Source organism: Equus caballus, chromosome 1 (assembly GCF_041296265.1).
Source record: "Equus caballus isolate H_3958 breed thoroughbred chromosome 1, TB-T2T, whole genome shotgun sequence".
NCBI lineage: Eukaryota > Metazoa > Chordata > Mammalia > Perissodactyla > Equidae > Equus > Equus caballus.
The window spans coordinates 110170026-110186853 of NC_091684.1; the positions used below are offsets into that span (position 1 = coordinate 110170026).

The following is a 16828-nucleotide window of genomic DNA, read 5'->3' on the forward strand; positions in this document are numbered from 1 at the left end:
AAGGCTGTTTGAAGTTGCATCCCTGTGCCTGATCCAGGCATTCTTAAAAAGCCACATCCGAAGTGTATTTCTTTAGATTCTCTCTGTCCTTCCATCCCCTCCATGAGAGACGAGAGATGCATTCCTCTGGAAAGAAATATTAACTCAGTCTTCATAACAAAGTCACACTTTAGAATGCAGCAAGGGTCTCGCAGTCATTTTTAAAAGAAAAAAAAAATGCTTCTTTTCGACAATGTGGTAAGACACAAAAAATGATGCGGAATGAGAATGAGAAGCCCCCTGGGTTGTTTCCACATTTGGCACAGTCTCTGAAAGGCGAGAGAAATGACAGCAGAGCCTGAAAAGCTGCTCAGTGTCTGTCCTGGCCTTAATTCACAAAACCCCTTCCTCGTGCCCCCTGCAGAACCTGCTGGATTTTAGAAGTGAGCAGGAGCAAGCCGGGGTGGGAGAAAGGTGGACAGTCACCTCTCTGCAGGAACTGGGCGGACAGCCAGGCCGGCCCTCACAGGCACAGCTGCAGTCCTCCAGGTGCCCGATTTAGACATTTGGTGGAAGTCCCCCTAATGAGCTTTGTATAACGAGGTGCACTTTCTGTGGAGATGCTTGAGGACCACGGAGGGAACCTCGGGCGGGCTGCGTGAGCTCAGATCCCCGTTCTGCTCTTCACCAGCTCTGCGATCATTAATTTCTCCACGCTTCATTTCCACCAGTGTAAAATTGTAACACCATTCCTAAGTGACGGCGTGGCCATGAGAATTAAAGCACGGCTCATGGAAGACTTTCTGTTAATAGCACCTGTTAGTCGGTGAGGAATCGAAAGAACTCGTGCTAATTCCCAGAAGAGACTAATTTAATAACCTAATGTCATGTCTGACCCCACGTTCTGTGATAGTTTCTACCAAATTCATAATTTGAAACTGTCCGTAGAAGATCTTTAGAATTCATCCCTGTAAGTTCCAGAATGCGTCAGTAGACAAGAAGGCCACCCCATTTGTGTCCTCTAAGGTTGCCTTGGCTTGGCCCCCCAGGAGTGTGTGCTTAATAAAAGAGGCCACCAAACAGGCCACTTTAGGAGACCCCAGGTGGCCAGAGGGTGATGCCTGCTGCTCACAGCCAGCCACATACATAGGCAGCCCAGTCACCAGATCCACAGAAATGAAGGGGGCTGGCCTGAGAGTGAGCCTGGCGAGGGACACCCTGGACCCAGGTAGTGGCAGCCTTACCAGGTCTTTCCTCATCCCAGGATGATGGCCCTGCCTTCCCATGGCTCTGATTGCTGCACCAGTCATCTGTCATCTCTCATCTCTGGGGATACAGAGAGAAAAAAGATAGAACTGTGCCATCAAAGAACTCACCATCCAGTGGAGGGGCAGACCATAAGCCAGCAAAGCCAGTCTAAGGTGCCAAGAACTACAGAGCCAGACAGCACGGAAGGTTATGGAAACACAGCGGGCAGGCAGGCAGAGCCCACCTCTTGGATTGGAGGCAGAGCTGAGTCATGAGGGATGTCTCGGCTTCAGAATTCTTGGGTTGTGATTTAGTCGCTCGTTCACTCATTCGTTCAGTTCAGTCAGCGTTTCCCGAGACCCTGCCAGGCTCCAGGGACACAGAGGTGACCAAGGCAGCTTATATTCAGGAGCTCATGTTGTGGACAGGCATGCAGTAGGCAAGGTCGAAGCAATGACAGGGTGAGTGTTGGACAAGCTTTGGCCAAGTGACAAGTACACAGTTGGGTAGATGGCCTGAGACTCGCGAGACCATATGATCACCCGTTGTGGCCGTTAATTATGAGAGGTGATAATTAATGATTTTTAATTTAGAATTAGCAATTCCCAGAAGCAATAGTCCATTAATAGACCTGAAGGATGTCCCAGCAGGAAAGGAAGGCAGTGTGTCTAGAAGAATCCCCAGGAGCCAGAATACAGTGAAGTGAGCTATTGTGCTAATAAACAGATTTTACTTGTGCTGGCACATGGAGAGGGAGCCACCCCGGTCCTTCATTTTTCCACGTGAGAAAATGTTTTTGCCACGTGGACATTTCCACCAAAAGCACCACATGGTGCTACCTGCTGCTCCCAAACTCTTCATCCAATTTGCATGAAGACTGAGAGACCTGGTGGTCTCCATGCTGCATGCTACACATTAACAGGTATGGTTAAGCTGAGCATTGCACTTATCAGAGGAATTAACATTGCTCTAAAAATCTATATGTTGCAATTTCGTGTCTGTTTCATTTGAGCTTGCAAGTGAGTTTCTCTTTGAGCATCAGTCTGTGTCCCCTGCCATGTTCCACACATAGCAAAGGCCCCTGAGAAGAGCTGGCATTGTGCCAAGAGCAGCCAGTCTATCCTCCTCCCCACTGGGACTAGACAGCCTCCCCTGATCCTGGGACAGCTGTAAGGCTGCTCACCTGGGTTCAGATCCAGCTCAGCCACTTCCTGATCATGCAGCCTTGGCCATGCCGTTTAACTTTCCTTGGCTTTAACATAATGATGTCTGGTGTGATCTTTACCGCAGCTGCGTGAGGTCAGTATTATTACTTATTCCTGTTTATAGATGAGGAAGCCGAGCTCCAGAGATGTAAGAATTCAGGCCTGTGGTTCACTTTTCATGGCACTCTCCCGAAAAAGCAGCCTTTGAAGGTCTATTTCCAACAAAGTCAGCCATCCATTGGCTTTGCAACTGTTACAAGAAGGGGAGAGATGGAAAGTCTGGAGTTTTGTTCCAAAACTGCAGAAAAGCTGTTACTGCTTACTTGCACAGCCCTGAAGTCCCCATTCAGTAGTGACTGTCACATAACCATTTACAAAGCAGGCAGCAGGCGAACAAATGCTTGGGTTTGTCAAACTCCAGTGTCTCCTCCAGGTGGGAGTCTGCAAATCCAAGACACATTTTTTGCATCTCTGTGCCACCAAAACAACTTTTCCTTTACACCCTGGCTCTAAAGCCTCTCCTCCCTCATCTTGCTCTTCACGGCGTTTTGCTGATTCATCTTTCAGGACATACCTGGCCTGCTCACAGCTGTCTCTTGTGTCCACTCCTCCCTTTTCTTATCCCGTCAGCTATATGTGGGCCAGGACTGCACCTAACGTGGCCTGGATCTAGATGCTGAGAGTTTGCATAATGGTTTGTAAAAGGCCAGACCAATGGTTTGTAAAAGGAAGGAGTTTAAGGAGCTGTTACAGACAAATGGACGGCATTATCATCAGCTCGTGTGTTAAATCTCACATCCACAGCTTTGTGTTTCATTTGGAAACTGTCTCCAGTGTCACGTGCCCTAGAGAAGCCTTTATGGTCAGGATCTGGGTCCCTTCTGCAGCTACACGGCTGTGCACCTTCCCCATCACGTTCTGTACGATTCCGGGAACACATCGTGCACTGTCCTCTTTGCTGCTATTTCTGCCTAGAATGCTGTACCTCCCTTGCTCCACTTCTGGGCTGGACTCGGCCCCCACCTCCCAGGAAGCGCTCCCTACAGCCCCTGGGCGCACATGCCCCCATATGCCCAGTGCTAGGTTAGCTGTATTCCTCTGTTGTCCACATAGCCCGTGCACAGCACTTGTTTACCCCACTACGTGGTGGCCTGTCTGCTTGTCTGCATCCGCCCTAAAGCTTGTGGGTTCTCCAAGGACGAAGCTCTCGTTCATCTCTTTATTCCCACTGCATAGCACAGGGCCTCGCACATGGGTGATGTTGGTTGATCGAATGCATAAACAAATGGACACTTTCTTGCCAGCGTGCATGCACATGTGCGCAAACACACACTCACAATAGCAGCTAATGTTTGTTTTCCATGCACTGTCACATTAACCGCCCCAGCCCCATGAGGCATCAGTACCATTTTACAGATAAGGAAAATGAGGCTTACAGATGGAAAGGACAGGGGTTTGAACCTGGGGAGGGCCCAGTGCCTGTCTTCTTAACCACAGCATTAGGCTGCATCTTTGGGCAATAAACGGACTCTGTTAAAGAAAAAGTGGCATCAGCAGGTGCTCGCTCACTTTTCAGCAGAGTGTCCTGAAACGCCAGCTGCCGCAGCACAGATGTACCCTAAACAATGGGTCTTCTCGACAAGGGGACAGCCTGAAAGGGAGGGAAGGATGACTTCTTGCAAGCGTTGGCATGTGCCGACCCTCTGAGGGGCTCTCTAGCTGGGACAAGTGGAACTGTACCAGAGGTTTAAAATCTGAAGGGAGAGGCCTGCCTTTGATCACGGGGAGAGCAGAGCGATGCAAAGCTGAGCACACTTGTCTCTGCGCACTTCACTCTGACTGCCAAGTGGCCTCTTCCTGTCCCAGAATAGATAGCAGCACCGAGTGTAAGCAGGTGATGGCTCAGCTGGCAGGGTGAGGGTGGGTCTTCAGGCTCAGAGTCTTAAAACCCACTCCCAAAACGTGGAGGATGGTTTCTGACTTCCAGAGCACTTGCACCAGCCTCCCACTCGGCCCTCACAGTCCGGCTGCTCAGGGGGGTGTTGTTACTAATCTTTGTGCCACCGCTCGGGACATGGAACTCTGGGGGGGGCTTGAACCATGTCCCCAGGTTCCTGCAGCCATGAAGGGTGCAGCTGGGACCAGACCTGGATCTCTTGACTCCCAATCCTGAGCCCTTTCCTCTGTTTCCCACAAGGATTTACTTGACTGTTAAGGAACCAAGTGAGGAGAAAAAGGGAACCAGCTTGGGGCAGATGAACGAAGCCTTTCCCGTTTCAGAGAAGCGTACTCTCTGCTCCACTTGCTCCCTCTCCAAAAGAGAAAATACAGAGCCAAACTCGAGAGGACCTACCCTTTTAGGGGAGTTGAAGTCTGCCTTGGTTGACACCCTCCTCACCTTTCTCCCTACCCGCCCCCCTAATGCCATACAGCACTGGGATCTGCTGGTTTTACCACCTAGGGATGTCTCCATCCTGCTCTTGGTCCCTCCTGCACTCCAGTCTGCCCAGACCCCTCCAGTCTGTTATCCACACTGTGATTTTTTCACACCCCTCTGGTCTGTTATCCACTCTATGATGATTTTGGAACACACCTGATCCTGTTGCCACCACCTGCTTAAAGGGACAGATCCCTGTGATGTTCTGCTCCTCCAGCCTCTTCTCACCCCACTGCCCCCTGTTCCCTCCACCCCAGCCTCGCCAGCCTCCTGTTAGTCCTCTGTATTTCCTCCATTGCTTTGCTGTTCCCTCCACTGGAGTTCTGGTTCCGTCTTCAGGCATCAGCTCATACATCATTTCCCCAAGGATGATTTCCTGCCCTCCTGATGGCACCTGCTCCAAGGCACGTTGCTGTCTCTGTCATAGTCATAATGGCACCTTTGTACGAGTGATTATTCACTTACTCCATACACTCCACAAGAGCAAGGGCTTCATGCCTCTTTGCTCCTGCCCTTCCGTAGCAGGTGCTCAAGACCTATTTGATAAATGGAGGGACATGCGAGTCAGTGGACATGACTGCCAAGCCCAGCACAACTGGCTGCTTTCCTTAAAGCCCTCCTTGCCCCCAGCCCCCTCCCAGAGTTTTGGCCCGTGTTTGACCCGTTCACGGACACAGGCTTGGCGGGAGCGCCACCTGTGCTGAATGCCACGACTGGTCCACAGGTGACCCACCTGTGTGGGGAGGGTCTGCTCCTGGTGCCCAGGCTGCTGAATCGCAGAGGGTCTGCCAGCCCAGTTGCTCAGGCTGGCTTGCACTGGTGACTTTGGGCTGCATATCTTTACTTGCGCATCTGCCTGGCAGGTGTTTTGCTTCTTGGGCAGGGCACACACTCGCCCCTCCACTGTGCCTCCCACCGCTCAGCAGGGGCTCCACGTGGGTTGGCCTGGCCGCGGGACCCAGCTCACGCCTCTGGCTTCCACATCTCTGCCAGGCCTCCATCCTCTGCCAGCCAGCAGTCGGCTTCTGCTCCATTTTTCTTAATTAGGGGCCTGTGCCTTTCAGCGTAATGTTATTGTGAGGAACCTGGTGATCAGAGAGTCCTTGTTCTGCAGCCTGAATGGCTGAGTGTTTTTATCATGCGATTTGTCTTCAGGGTTGTGTTCTCTCCCATCTCATGTGGGTTTCCCGTTAATTTCTTCTTTCTTGATTCCTTGGCCAAGGAAACCATCTGCCCTCCTAAAGACTTGGAATCTGTGCCAGCCTGTGGGTCATATGCTGCCATGTCACAGGAGCCATTTTTATAGGTCCTCAGGGACCAGATGGGTCAGCGGCCTCCTTGTGTTCTTATCAGCGTTGATGGAGGACGTGCGGGGGACAGGTGGTGGGGGATATGTCTGTGAACAAGCGTGGCTTTTCTTCTCCAGTTATTTCAGCAAAGCACCTGAGGTAAACACAGACAAGGGCCCCTAGCACAATGCCCGACACGCTGTGGATGCCCCACAAGTGTTTTGGAGGAAGGAAGGAAGGAAATAACTAGAAGGCAGCATTTCCCAGTGGGAGTTCCTTGGAGCACAAGTCCTCTGAGATGCTCAGGGAAAGACAGATCAACAAGAAAAACAACTGAGAAGAGAAGTTACATGGCCGAAAAAGCTGGGAAGCCATCTGTATACTGTACGACCCTCTGGGAGATTCATAATTTATATTTGCGTATTGAAGGCGCTGAGAAGGCCGGGTCAAAGAGAAGCTGGCTGACTTGGTTTTACTGCGTATTGCTTAGACTTATGTGAACACAGGACTCTTTTGTTCATGTTAACTTGGGGCACTTATGAAATGTTGCTTGAATACAGGATAGAAGGTGGCGAGGATTATGAGAGGTTCAAAGGGATGTAGCAAGTACCACCGGGGGAGGATTTGAAGACAGGTGCGTGAAGAAGGCAGCATTTTGGCCCAATCTGGAAGGATGAGCAGGATCCCCGTGGATGGAGAGGGAAGAGCTTCTGGGCTGGGGAGCAGGTGTGAGCAGAGGCAGGGGACAGAAATGCCCAAGATGCAGATGGGAGAGAGGCATCTGGTTTTGGAAATAGAATTGATCAAAGGTCAAGATAGAAGACAGGCTGGTGTCAGCTCCCGCACCAAGCAGAGTTCCTGGTATCTGAGGCTGCCCAATAAGTGTTCTGTAAAATTATGAATGAATTATTGAGGGCCTTCGCCTCGCCCTCCTGAAGTGTCTGGGCTTTATCCTATGAGCCATTGTTTTCCAACCAGGATTTGAGTCAGTGTCACCTGTGGGGTACCTCAAAACACACCCCACCCCTAGAAATTCTGATTCTATGAGTCTGGGGTTGGGGGCAGGTAATCCAGGCATCCAGATGTCTTTAAACCTCCCCAGGTGAGTCTGAGGAGGCCAGCTGAAAATGAACTCCACAGGAGGGGGGCGCCCTTTGAGGGGTCTCCACCAGGGCCTAACACATCAGACCTGTTCCCCTGGAAGTTGTATATAAGATAAAATAGGGGGGACCCACTCACAAAATAAGCTTGGGACACTGACGTGATCCTCTTGGAGGCTGATGCTGCATATTGAAGGTGACATTAGCATATTGAAGTCCCTGAGGAGGTCTGCTGTAAACCCAACATTAGAAGCCTAGGCTTAGAGATGGGCATTTATGTCAACTTGGATGTTTTGCCTCACTTTTTGTTTTCTGAATGTTACTGTTTCTCTTTTCACGCTTCCAGAGACAAATTCTCCCATCATTGGAATTTTCATGAATGCTAAAGGCAGTCAGCCCTGCCACCACTGAGGCAGGGCACTATGCTCCCAGAGCGGGTTCTAGGGGGTGGCATGAGGTTATAAAAGTGGCTGTTTCCTTACAAAAGACTCATGGTTTCCTTAGTCATTTTCTGTCTGCTGCCTCCGACGTGGAAAGATGCAATATTTGGGTCTGAATGAGAGCTTGCTGCCTCGCAGGCTCCCGTCTCCATCTCTGAAACCCTCTGGTGATCCCCTGTTCCTGCCTTCACACTCCTGAGGGAGGGAAATGACCGGATGACACCGGTTTAGAGCTGCAGCTCACAGCTCTGTGGACCTCTGGTTCTTGCTTTAAACCAGCTAACGGGCAGCTGCAATACTCCTTTTCTCTCGGGGCTTTCTTGGTGGAGCTGTGAGGAGCTGATGATTTAAATCTAGGTTGTCCTGACCCATCCACACCCATCTGACCCTTGGGTTTCAGTCTAGGATGCTCGTTTGCTGTGCAGGTGGTTTCGTGTTTTCTTATTCAAAGCTCAACCTTCTCTATACAAGGGATGTGCTGCCTTCTGCCTGTTGCCTCACCAAAGATGGGCAAATGGAAACCTGTAGCTCCTTCTCTCAAAGCTGGCAATGAGGGGGTGCCAGGAAGCTTCTCTGGGCTCCTGGACCTCCTGAGGTGGAGCTGTGTGACAGCTTGGGGGACAGGCTCATCTGACAAGGCTGCAGTGGGCTCAAAGCTGGAGCCGAGGCAGCTGGTCTAAGCCCATTGCATGGTAGGGGCTGGCTTCCAGAAGACTTCTGGGCACCGCAGGCCTCGCCTCCCACAGGAGACAAGGGATTGGTTTGGGTGCCTCCAGAAGCAGTGATGGAAATGACCACATTAGCTAATTATTCCCACTTCCATCGTGGCCCATAAACCTGTGGAATATCACTAATGGTGCGATCATAAATTGCTCTCTGTTTCTACAGTTAATGTTTCTTAAGAGACTATGACAGCTACCTTTTAAGACTTCGCAATTCATTCATTTGTTTCTTTATTGGATTCTTTAATCCACCTTGCATTTATTAAGCATCTACTCTTACTGGGCACAGTGCCCGTGTCCAGGCATGGATCTGCTCCATCTCTGCTCTCAGGTGGCTCCTCAAGTGGGGTAGCGAGGAGGGCCCAGGACCAAGGTCCGGTGGGGGACGTTGGTGTGGTGATGGCAGCCTACACGGGGTACAGGGGAACCAGCTAGGTGGCTGCTGAACATGCCTGCTGTGCCATGAGAATTCATTTTTTCTATGATTAACTCGACCCTGGATTCACTCTTGTGCCTCCATTATGTTGTTTTTCTATGTCTTCATTATCTCTTCCTCCTGCTTTCATTTTTTTGCTTGTGACTTGAAGACTTTCGTTTATCTTAGCTCACCCAGCACTTCCATCTCTCTGTTCTCTTTGGCTCCTGCGTCGCATGTGTTGGGAAGTGCTTCACGACCACTCACCTTTCAGAAAATCGCTCTTCTGTCGATTCAAGTCCCCACCCAGAAACCTGACGATTTAGAGGTGGGCTCTGGAGTGCAGGCAGACCTGAGTTCTAAACCAGCGTCCTTCACCTCTCAGTTTTATACTCCGATATGGGGGGTGGGAGGTTTCAGCTTCTCAAGGAAGCCTTGGTTTCCTTGTGTCTAAAATGAAGGTGATAAGACCACCCCCTGTTGTAATGGTTGTGAGAGTTAAATGAGAAACCCTTGGCATGGTGCCCATCCGACACTGCTTGCTCAGCAAGCACTGGCTGTCATTGTCACAATTACAGAACAGTTGCATACGCTGGTTCCAGCTCCCCTTCTTGAGAACTTTAACCATGGTGTATTGACAGAAAAATTATTAAAGAAAAAGAAAGTCAAGGCCAATTTCAGTAGAGTAAGGGCAGAGATATCTGAGAGTCAAAGTGAAGTGTAACGGAGCTCCACGGTGAGCACTTTCCAGGGTACCTCCAATTCCCAGGGTAGGCAGTGGACAAGGATTTGTACCTCCTGATCCCCTGACCTTCTGCATGGCCCTCTGCAAGAGGGGAATCTCCTCAGAAAGTGGCTCCCAGCAGCTCCGCTCACCCACCCAGTTTCTTTCCCATTTTGCCTACTCACCACATCTTCCACATAGGCAGTCCTGTATCCAGCCCGATGTCCTCACAGCTTGAGGGCTGTCTCCCTAACGTAGCCCAGGATTACTTCCATTATGTTAATTATTGTGATGCTTCTCGAGCTCTTACCTGTGTGCTAGAAGCACTGAGTGACCTGCTTTACATACATGGCTCTCATTTCATCTTGGCGACAATCCACAGGATGGAGTGGTGTGCTCTGGTCACACACCTACTCAGTCTTGAAGCCAGAATTCAAACTCCAGTGACCCAGCTCCTTAGCCCAGGTTCTTAGTCATTATTTTTTGCAACCTCATTCAACAAAACCTGTTCTGTGATCAGGGCTTCTCCTCTCTATGTCTCCAATCCTTTCTCTCTTTCATTTCTCTCCTTCCTCCTTCAAAAAACATGGACGAAGTCCCTGAGGCCTGCCAGATCTGATGACTTTCCTCAACCCCAGTGGGAATGTTTTATTATTATTATTTCTAAGACTTAAGCCACACCTTTGATTGCCAGAGGTGGCCTGTGCCCAGACCAAGAGCAGCACCTCTCAGAACCCAGACCAGAAAGCACACTGGTTAGAGCATGCTCTGTGGCAACAGGTGCCAGGGTTTGAGTTTCTGCCATTCTCCCCTAACCATAGGACCACCCTCTGCATCAATTTCCCCATCTGTAAATGGAGGATTTTAATAGTCTCAAGATCACAGTTTTGTTGTAAGGATTGCGGGAGTTGGCATGTAGGAAATGATCCATTAGCATTAGTCCTCACAACTTCTCCAAACCTGCCTTCCTCCTTCCCGGAGGACGCACAGTTCCCAAGAGGGTCTCGATCCTACAGGAATGTCTTCTGAAGACTAGCCGTAGAAAACTTGTTTTCCCGAGAGGCCGCTCCCCTGCCGCTGATCCCAGCTTTGTACTGTTCTGCCGGTGACAGCACTGTGCTCCCAGTGAGAGGTGACAAGGTTTCCCCAGCTGGTGAAACTGCAGGATGCACGCCAGCCTGCCTCCCACCCCAGCTGCCAAGCTCTGAGGCTAAATCAGTAGGTGGGAGGTAAATGGCTAAGGGAGACCGTAGGTGTTCAGTGGCCTGGTGTGGCCTTGGTTCACCAGTTTCTGTTTCTCTGGGCCACCTCATTAACTACTGCCTCCTTAGAAAGTTAGAATTTTATGATCTTCACAATCCATTTGAATGAACAAGCTTGAAACACTGGGATAGCCCTAGGATCAAGCTAATTAATACCCCTTTTGAAACTGGGGCTTTGGAGAGTTAGCTGAACCTTTGAAAAGGACTCTTCTTTTGAGAACACTCCAAGTCATTGCAGGAAAACCCTGGAAGGGAGGAAGAATCTGGGAGGAAAATAGCTGAACAAAAAAGGAGGCTGTCTTTTCTGGAGGCAAATCAGCTTGGTAGAGGAAAAAAGAATGTTCTTCGTGCAAATAAAGAGGCTTCCCTGGGCCTTCAATCACGTGATCCTCAAACTTAATGATTTTCACATCTAATTCAAGGCAAAATTAATCATTAGATATTTAGACAAAAGCAGGCAGGCTCCTATCTTGACAAGGAATCCTTCCCACTGAAGTGGAATTATCTCTGGAATAATTTAAATGCTTGCTGAAGTATGAAAACATTCCATTGACTGGAGCTGCCTTTGATGAGCAAGAATCCTCCACATCCCCAAGCAAATCATGATGGCCTTGATCAAGGACAGGGAGATACCGGGGCCCAGATACATAATTTGATCAAACTCAGATCCTCATTGGCATCATTTCTGAGCCAGAGACCAAAGCTCCTCATGGGAGGATGTTGGTGGTGCCAGCTCAGCAGCTGTTTTATTTGTGAGCAAGTGTGGCCGGTGTGCTTCCTTCTCCTGAAGTCCCCGAGTCTGAAGAGTCTGCGCTCTCACAAAGGAAGTGGGGCCCACAAGGACAGTATGGCAGAGGATCATTGGCCTGGAATGTCCCCAACCTGCCTAGTGATTGTTGGCAGTGTTTCCAGAGTTTAGCTATCTTAATTCCAAAAGAGCACAGTGATGGAGCAACAATGTGATATCTGCCAAAACATAAATAGTGGGGGATTTTCAAATTCATTCATTACAAGGAGACACTGTGGTCACCCAGTGTGATCCATACCACTCTCTCTAGTGTGAAGCTTGGTGTTTTGTGACATAATCAACCAGTCCTTGTCACAGGTACATTACTCCATCACAGTGTGCCACACACTATAGCAAATCAGCCTTCACTCATTCATTTATGATCACAGAGTCTTAACATCCAAGGGGCCTTTCTACATGAAGACACTTACCTCATTACCCTCTGTCTATGCCCAATGTATTCCTCATCTGTATTTGTTGAGCAGCCCACGTTTTTAAACATTACACAGTCAACATTCCTCTGAATATTGGTACAATACTTGATAATGTGGGTTTAACAAAGGAAAATTCCCCAGCGTTTCATGTAGACTTTGTGTACCCGCTTCTACACATTTATTTGAAATGGCATTTCTAATAAAATCAGATTATCCTAAATGTTTGCAACCCTGTAAAAAATAAAACACATGTGTAAAGGTGAATACAGTTGCAATAAAGCAGGATATAAATGTGGGAATACCATGGATTTAAAGTTGTTTAAATCCACTGTCTTTACTCTGATTCATATCCTTTTTAAAGTTTTTGTTTTTGTGTATGTGTGTGTGTGCATTTATTTAATCCAAGAGTTGCCTTCCTAAGGTTTTAGTAATTTTATAAGAAATCACCCCAGAACAGCTGAGGCCACCAGCTCTGTTTACTGTCTGGTTGTTTCTCAGTTGGGACGTAGGATCAGCTTGCTCAGCCCGCAGTGATTCTGAGCCCCCAGTCATCTGGCTCAGTCCATTCCCATAACCAAGTTCCTTTTATTATGTTAAAGGACCTGTAAGTCCCTATCTTTTGTATAAATTTTCATTCTGGAAACTTGGTAACTTTCCCAGAAGTGATAAATTTTAAGTTTTGTGTAACTGCCAGTTCCTGATCCATTGTTCTGTCATTTTGATTTATTGAGCTTGTCTGTTAACATTATTAAAAACTTACGTATCTCCTATTATTATTTTATTTTAATTAGTTGGGCCATTTAGAAGTTTCGTCTCCTAGGAGATGAGATTGAGCCCATATAATTAGTTCTATTCTTCAGGACTGCTGGCTAACTCATCACCTTGGAATGCAGCGTTGGTCTCCCTGCTCACCTGTTTATTTCGTGTGACCATGGGCACTGTCGGTTTTTCCTAAACTTAGTATGATAACTTGCTTCATCCAGGGCTCCATTTATATTCTCCGTTTACACAGGTGGAAACAGAACCCACATGCCAAATATTCCATGTTATTATGATTATGGCAGAACAGAGTTCCCCTGACTTTCATCATTTGCACACCACTTTTACAAATTTTTGCCTTATCTGCTTACTACCTGTACCATTATTTACATAAGACTTCTCTTTGAATAAATCTACTTGTTTTAACCTAGCCTCGTCTTAAGCTCTGATAGCCATGAAACCACACAATTGATATATCAGCTTGATTTTAGTTAAATATTTTGGAAGTGTCATTAAAATAATGGCATAAATGTTGAATTGCTGAGGTTGTCCTGGTACCCCCACTACCACCCTGAACCTTCTTGCATACTGCCAGGATCCTTCATCACACCACAATTGAGGAGATCTGGTCAAAGACCACATACCAAGGGTCTCACCGCTGGAAATAGCCAAATAATGTTATTGCTTTTAAAGGACTTAAAAAACAAATCTGTCATTTTTAAAAGCACCAGTATAATCTTAGTGGTTTATGAAACCACATACTTTAAGAACCTAATAAAATAAGATCAAAATGCATGACCTCAACAACATCTGGTTTCCTTCTCTGGTGGTATTTAAAGTGGTTCACAAACCATAAAGTGCTTTTGCCCACCATCAACTCGCATCTGAGCCTGAGCACTAGGGCTGGGTGGGCGGCTTCTTCTAGGTTGGATTGGGTGATGAGAAAAGACCTCTTGAGGAAGAGGGAACATGTGCAGCAAAGACCCGAGAGCAGAGCATTCCAGTAGAGGGAAGAGCCCCCACTGCACACACCTGGGTGGGGAGGACCTGGGTGCAGGCAAGAAATGGTGTGAGCCAGCAGGGCTGGCCTGGAGGGAAGGAGGGGCATGGCAGGAAGTGTGAACAGATTGCTGAGGGGCCGACCATGGCCATCATCTAATGGGGTATGGATCTTGGCCATCATGGAGTTCTGAACAGGAAAGTGACTTGAGCTGATCCTCCTGGCTACTGTGTTGGGAATAATTAGATTATGAGTGAAAACCAAGACCCTAGTGGGATTGCTTCAGTCCCCCAAGTGAGAGCTCATGGAAGCTTTTCCCAGGGAGGGTAGCTGTGAAGGTCGGGGGTGGGAGGGTTGTATGCAGTATATGTGAGAGCATTAAAATTTCATTTCTTTCTTGAAAGTGTTAAGATTAAATACATTTTCTTAACACGCATATGCAGTTATAAATATTCATCACAGGTATATTGATAGATTTACTTAGATGTATTCATATAATATTATACATTTATAATTTATGATATATAATTAAGTTATATTTTCCCTTTTGAGACACAAACCCCAAACTCCTTTTTTTGGATAGAAAGAACTGGTGATTGCTTATAAAATATTTCAGTGTTTCCAGTGAACTGGAAGAACAGGCGTAGTATAGTCTCTTCTGTTTTAGTAGTTGTCAGTTTAATTGGCAATATATCAGCATATGTTTTGAAGCCGGAGTTTTCACAATTATGGGTGACTTACAGGATGGAGGTTTGGGCCTGGGCAACCGGGTGACTCTAGATGCTGTTTACAGAGATGGGCGAAAGTGGATGAAGAATGGGCCTTGGGGGCAGGAGGCCTGGGAGTGCAGTGTGTGTGACCCTGGCCCTCTGCTGCTCTCTCCCTGCAGTGATTCCGAAGGTCACCAAGCACCTGCTCTCCAACCCTGTGTTCACCTGCATCATCCTGGCCGCCTGCATGGAGATTGCGGTGGTGGCTGGCTTCGCTGCCTTCTTGGGGAAGTACCTGGAGCAGCAGTTTAACCTCACCACCTCCTCTGCCAACCAGCTGCTCGGTGAGTCTGTTCCTCAGTCCCCCGGGAGGGCGGAGGGAGGCTGTCGTGCATGTCGTGCATATAATACTGTAAGAATTTTCTGAGGCCTGCCAAAGGGCCTAGGCTGTGGAGTTCCTCCAGCAGCAGCGTGCGTGTGGTCCATATGTAGAAGGAATTTCAAAGTATATTCTCGGGGTAAGATTTGCCCAGTTGGGTTAATTGCTAAAAGTATGCAATGATAAAGAGCTAAGATATAACATGAACGTAGCAAGAATTGTGACAGGCCAGGAAATCAATAGATTGGTGTGAACTGGAGAATATGGAGGAATATAGGATGAAGGGAGAGGGAAATCAAGGTGGATCTTGAAAGGTGAGCACGCTCTGGTCATGCCCATAAAAAAGCAAGAATGTTCTTGGCAGCATGAAACACACAGTCAGCAAACATAGGGGTTGGAAGCCGTCTGCTCCTATGGTTTCCCTGCCCATGGCAGGCATAATCAGTGGATCGTGGCACTCCTCCCCACGCTCAAGCAGGGCCTTACCGTCCTTCTCAATAGTAGAGTACAGATATCCGCCTCCCATTTTTTGGAGTTGGCATGCTAAGGAAAACCAATGTGCTCTCGTGAGAAGCAGCATCACTTAGGAGGAAGATAGTCCCTCAGCAGATGAGAGAGAGGAAGGAGTCGGGAATGACTCTCAGTTTTGTGGCTTGGATGGCTGGAGGGACCATTTGTGAAACCTGGAAATGGCAGGAAAGAGTCAGATCTGTCAGGAAGATGATGAGTCCAGATTTGAATTTGCTGAGTATGAGATGCTTGTGCGAGTGTATCTCCATGATGTCCTGTGTTTGGTTGAGGGCTCAAGAAGGAAATCTGGGTTAGTTTGCATCAGCATGTGGATGGTGGTTGAGAACACGGGGGTGGAATTTCCCTAGTGTGAATGTGCAGAAGTAGAAGAGATGAAACACTCACCCTGAGGACACAGAAGAGCGAAGAGTCTGCAGAGAAGGTTAAGAAACAGCACCGGGAAGAAATCTACGGGTCACGGAGTCAAGAAAGAGATCATTCCAAGAAGAAGGAAGTGGTCAGCAGTGTGAGCGCTCAGCTTGCTCAGTGTCTGTTAGCTTTAATCACCAGGATGTCTTTCATCCTGTGTCAGGGCTGTGTCCCTGAGGTGGCAGCAGGGGAGCCCATACTGTGCTGTGGAGAGCCGCCCATGAGAGGGAAGGGATAGACAGTGACTGCAGGACACTTTGCTGAAGCTTAGCAGTGGAGGAGGGGAGAAAGGATGTGGTGGGCGGTGTGTGTTGGAGTCGACAGAGAGGAGTGGTGATGGTGGTGTTGCTAGGAAACAATTGCTGTTGTGACAGGAAAGACTTGAGTGAGTTTCTAAGCAGAGAGAAGAGAGCCAGCAGAAGGTGATTGCAGAAAGGAGGCGGAATGTGGGTGGATAGCCCTTGACAGAAGAGCTCCTCTGTTCTGAAAGCACAGAGAACGAGAAAGACATGAGGGTGGCCCCTGAGAACGTGCAAATTTTGGCTGGACGTTTAAGAGAGTCCATCCCCATAGAATTCTTTCTATTAAGTAAGAGTCAGGTCATCTTCTGAGAGGAGTGGACAAGGCAATGTTTTCTGATCTTCTCTTCAACTTTGGCCAATAAACAAATGCAGAGGTGCTAACCCATCATGAGTCATCAGGAAAATGCATATTAAAACCACAGTGAGATGCTGCTCCACATCCACCTGACTGTTAGTACCAAGTGTTGGGGAGGATGCGGAGCAACTGGAACTCTCCTCCACTGCCAGTGGCAATGCGAAATGGTACCAGCACTTTGGAAAACTCTTTGGCAGTGCCTCTTAAAGCTAAGCATATGCTTTCACTGGGATCCAACCGTTCCACACTGGGCGTATACCCAACAGAAATGACTGTGTAGTCCACTCATTGAGATATGCATATGTAAGAGTGTCCAGAGCAGCCATATGCATAATAGCTTCA

The 16828-nt window shown here is 48.2% G+C and overlaps 1 protein-coding gene across 2 annotated transcripts in view; it reads left to right on the top strand.

The window, feature by feature from the left end:
• The window catches only part of SLCO3A1 (solute carrier organic anion transporter family member 3A1), a 295928-nt gene that overhangs the window by 236368 nt on the left and 42732 nt on the right, over positions 1-16828 (top strand). For both annotated transcript variants that reach the window (XM_005602811.4, XM_023650742.2), the window contains exon 5: positions 14691-14855. In XM_005602811.4, coding sequence (XP_005602868.3) covers positions 14691-14855 — 165 coding nt within the window. The remainder of the gene's footprint in view (positions 1-14690; positions 14856-16828) is intronic.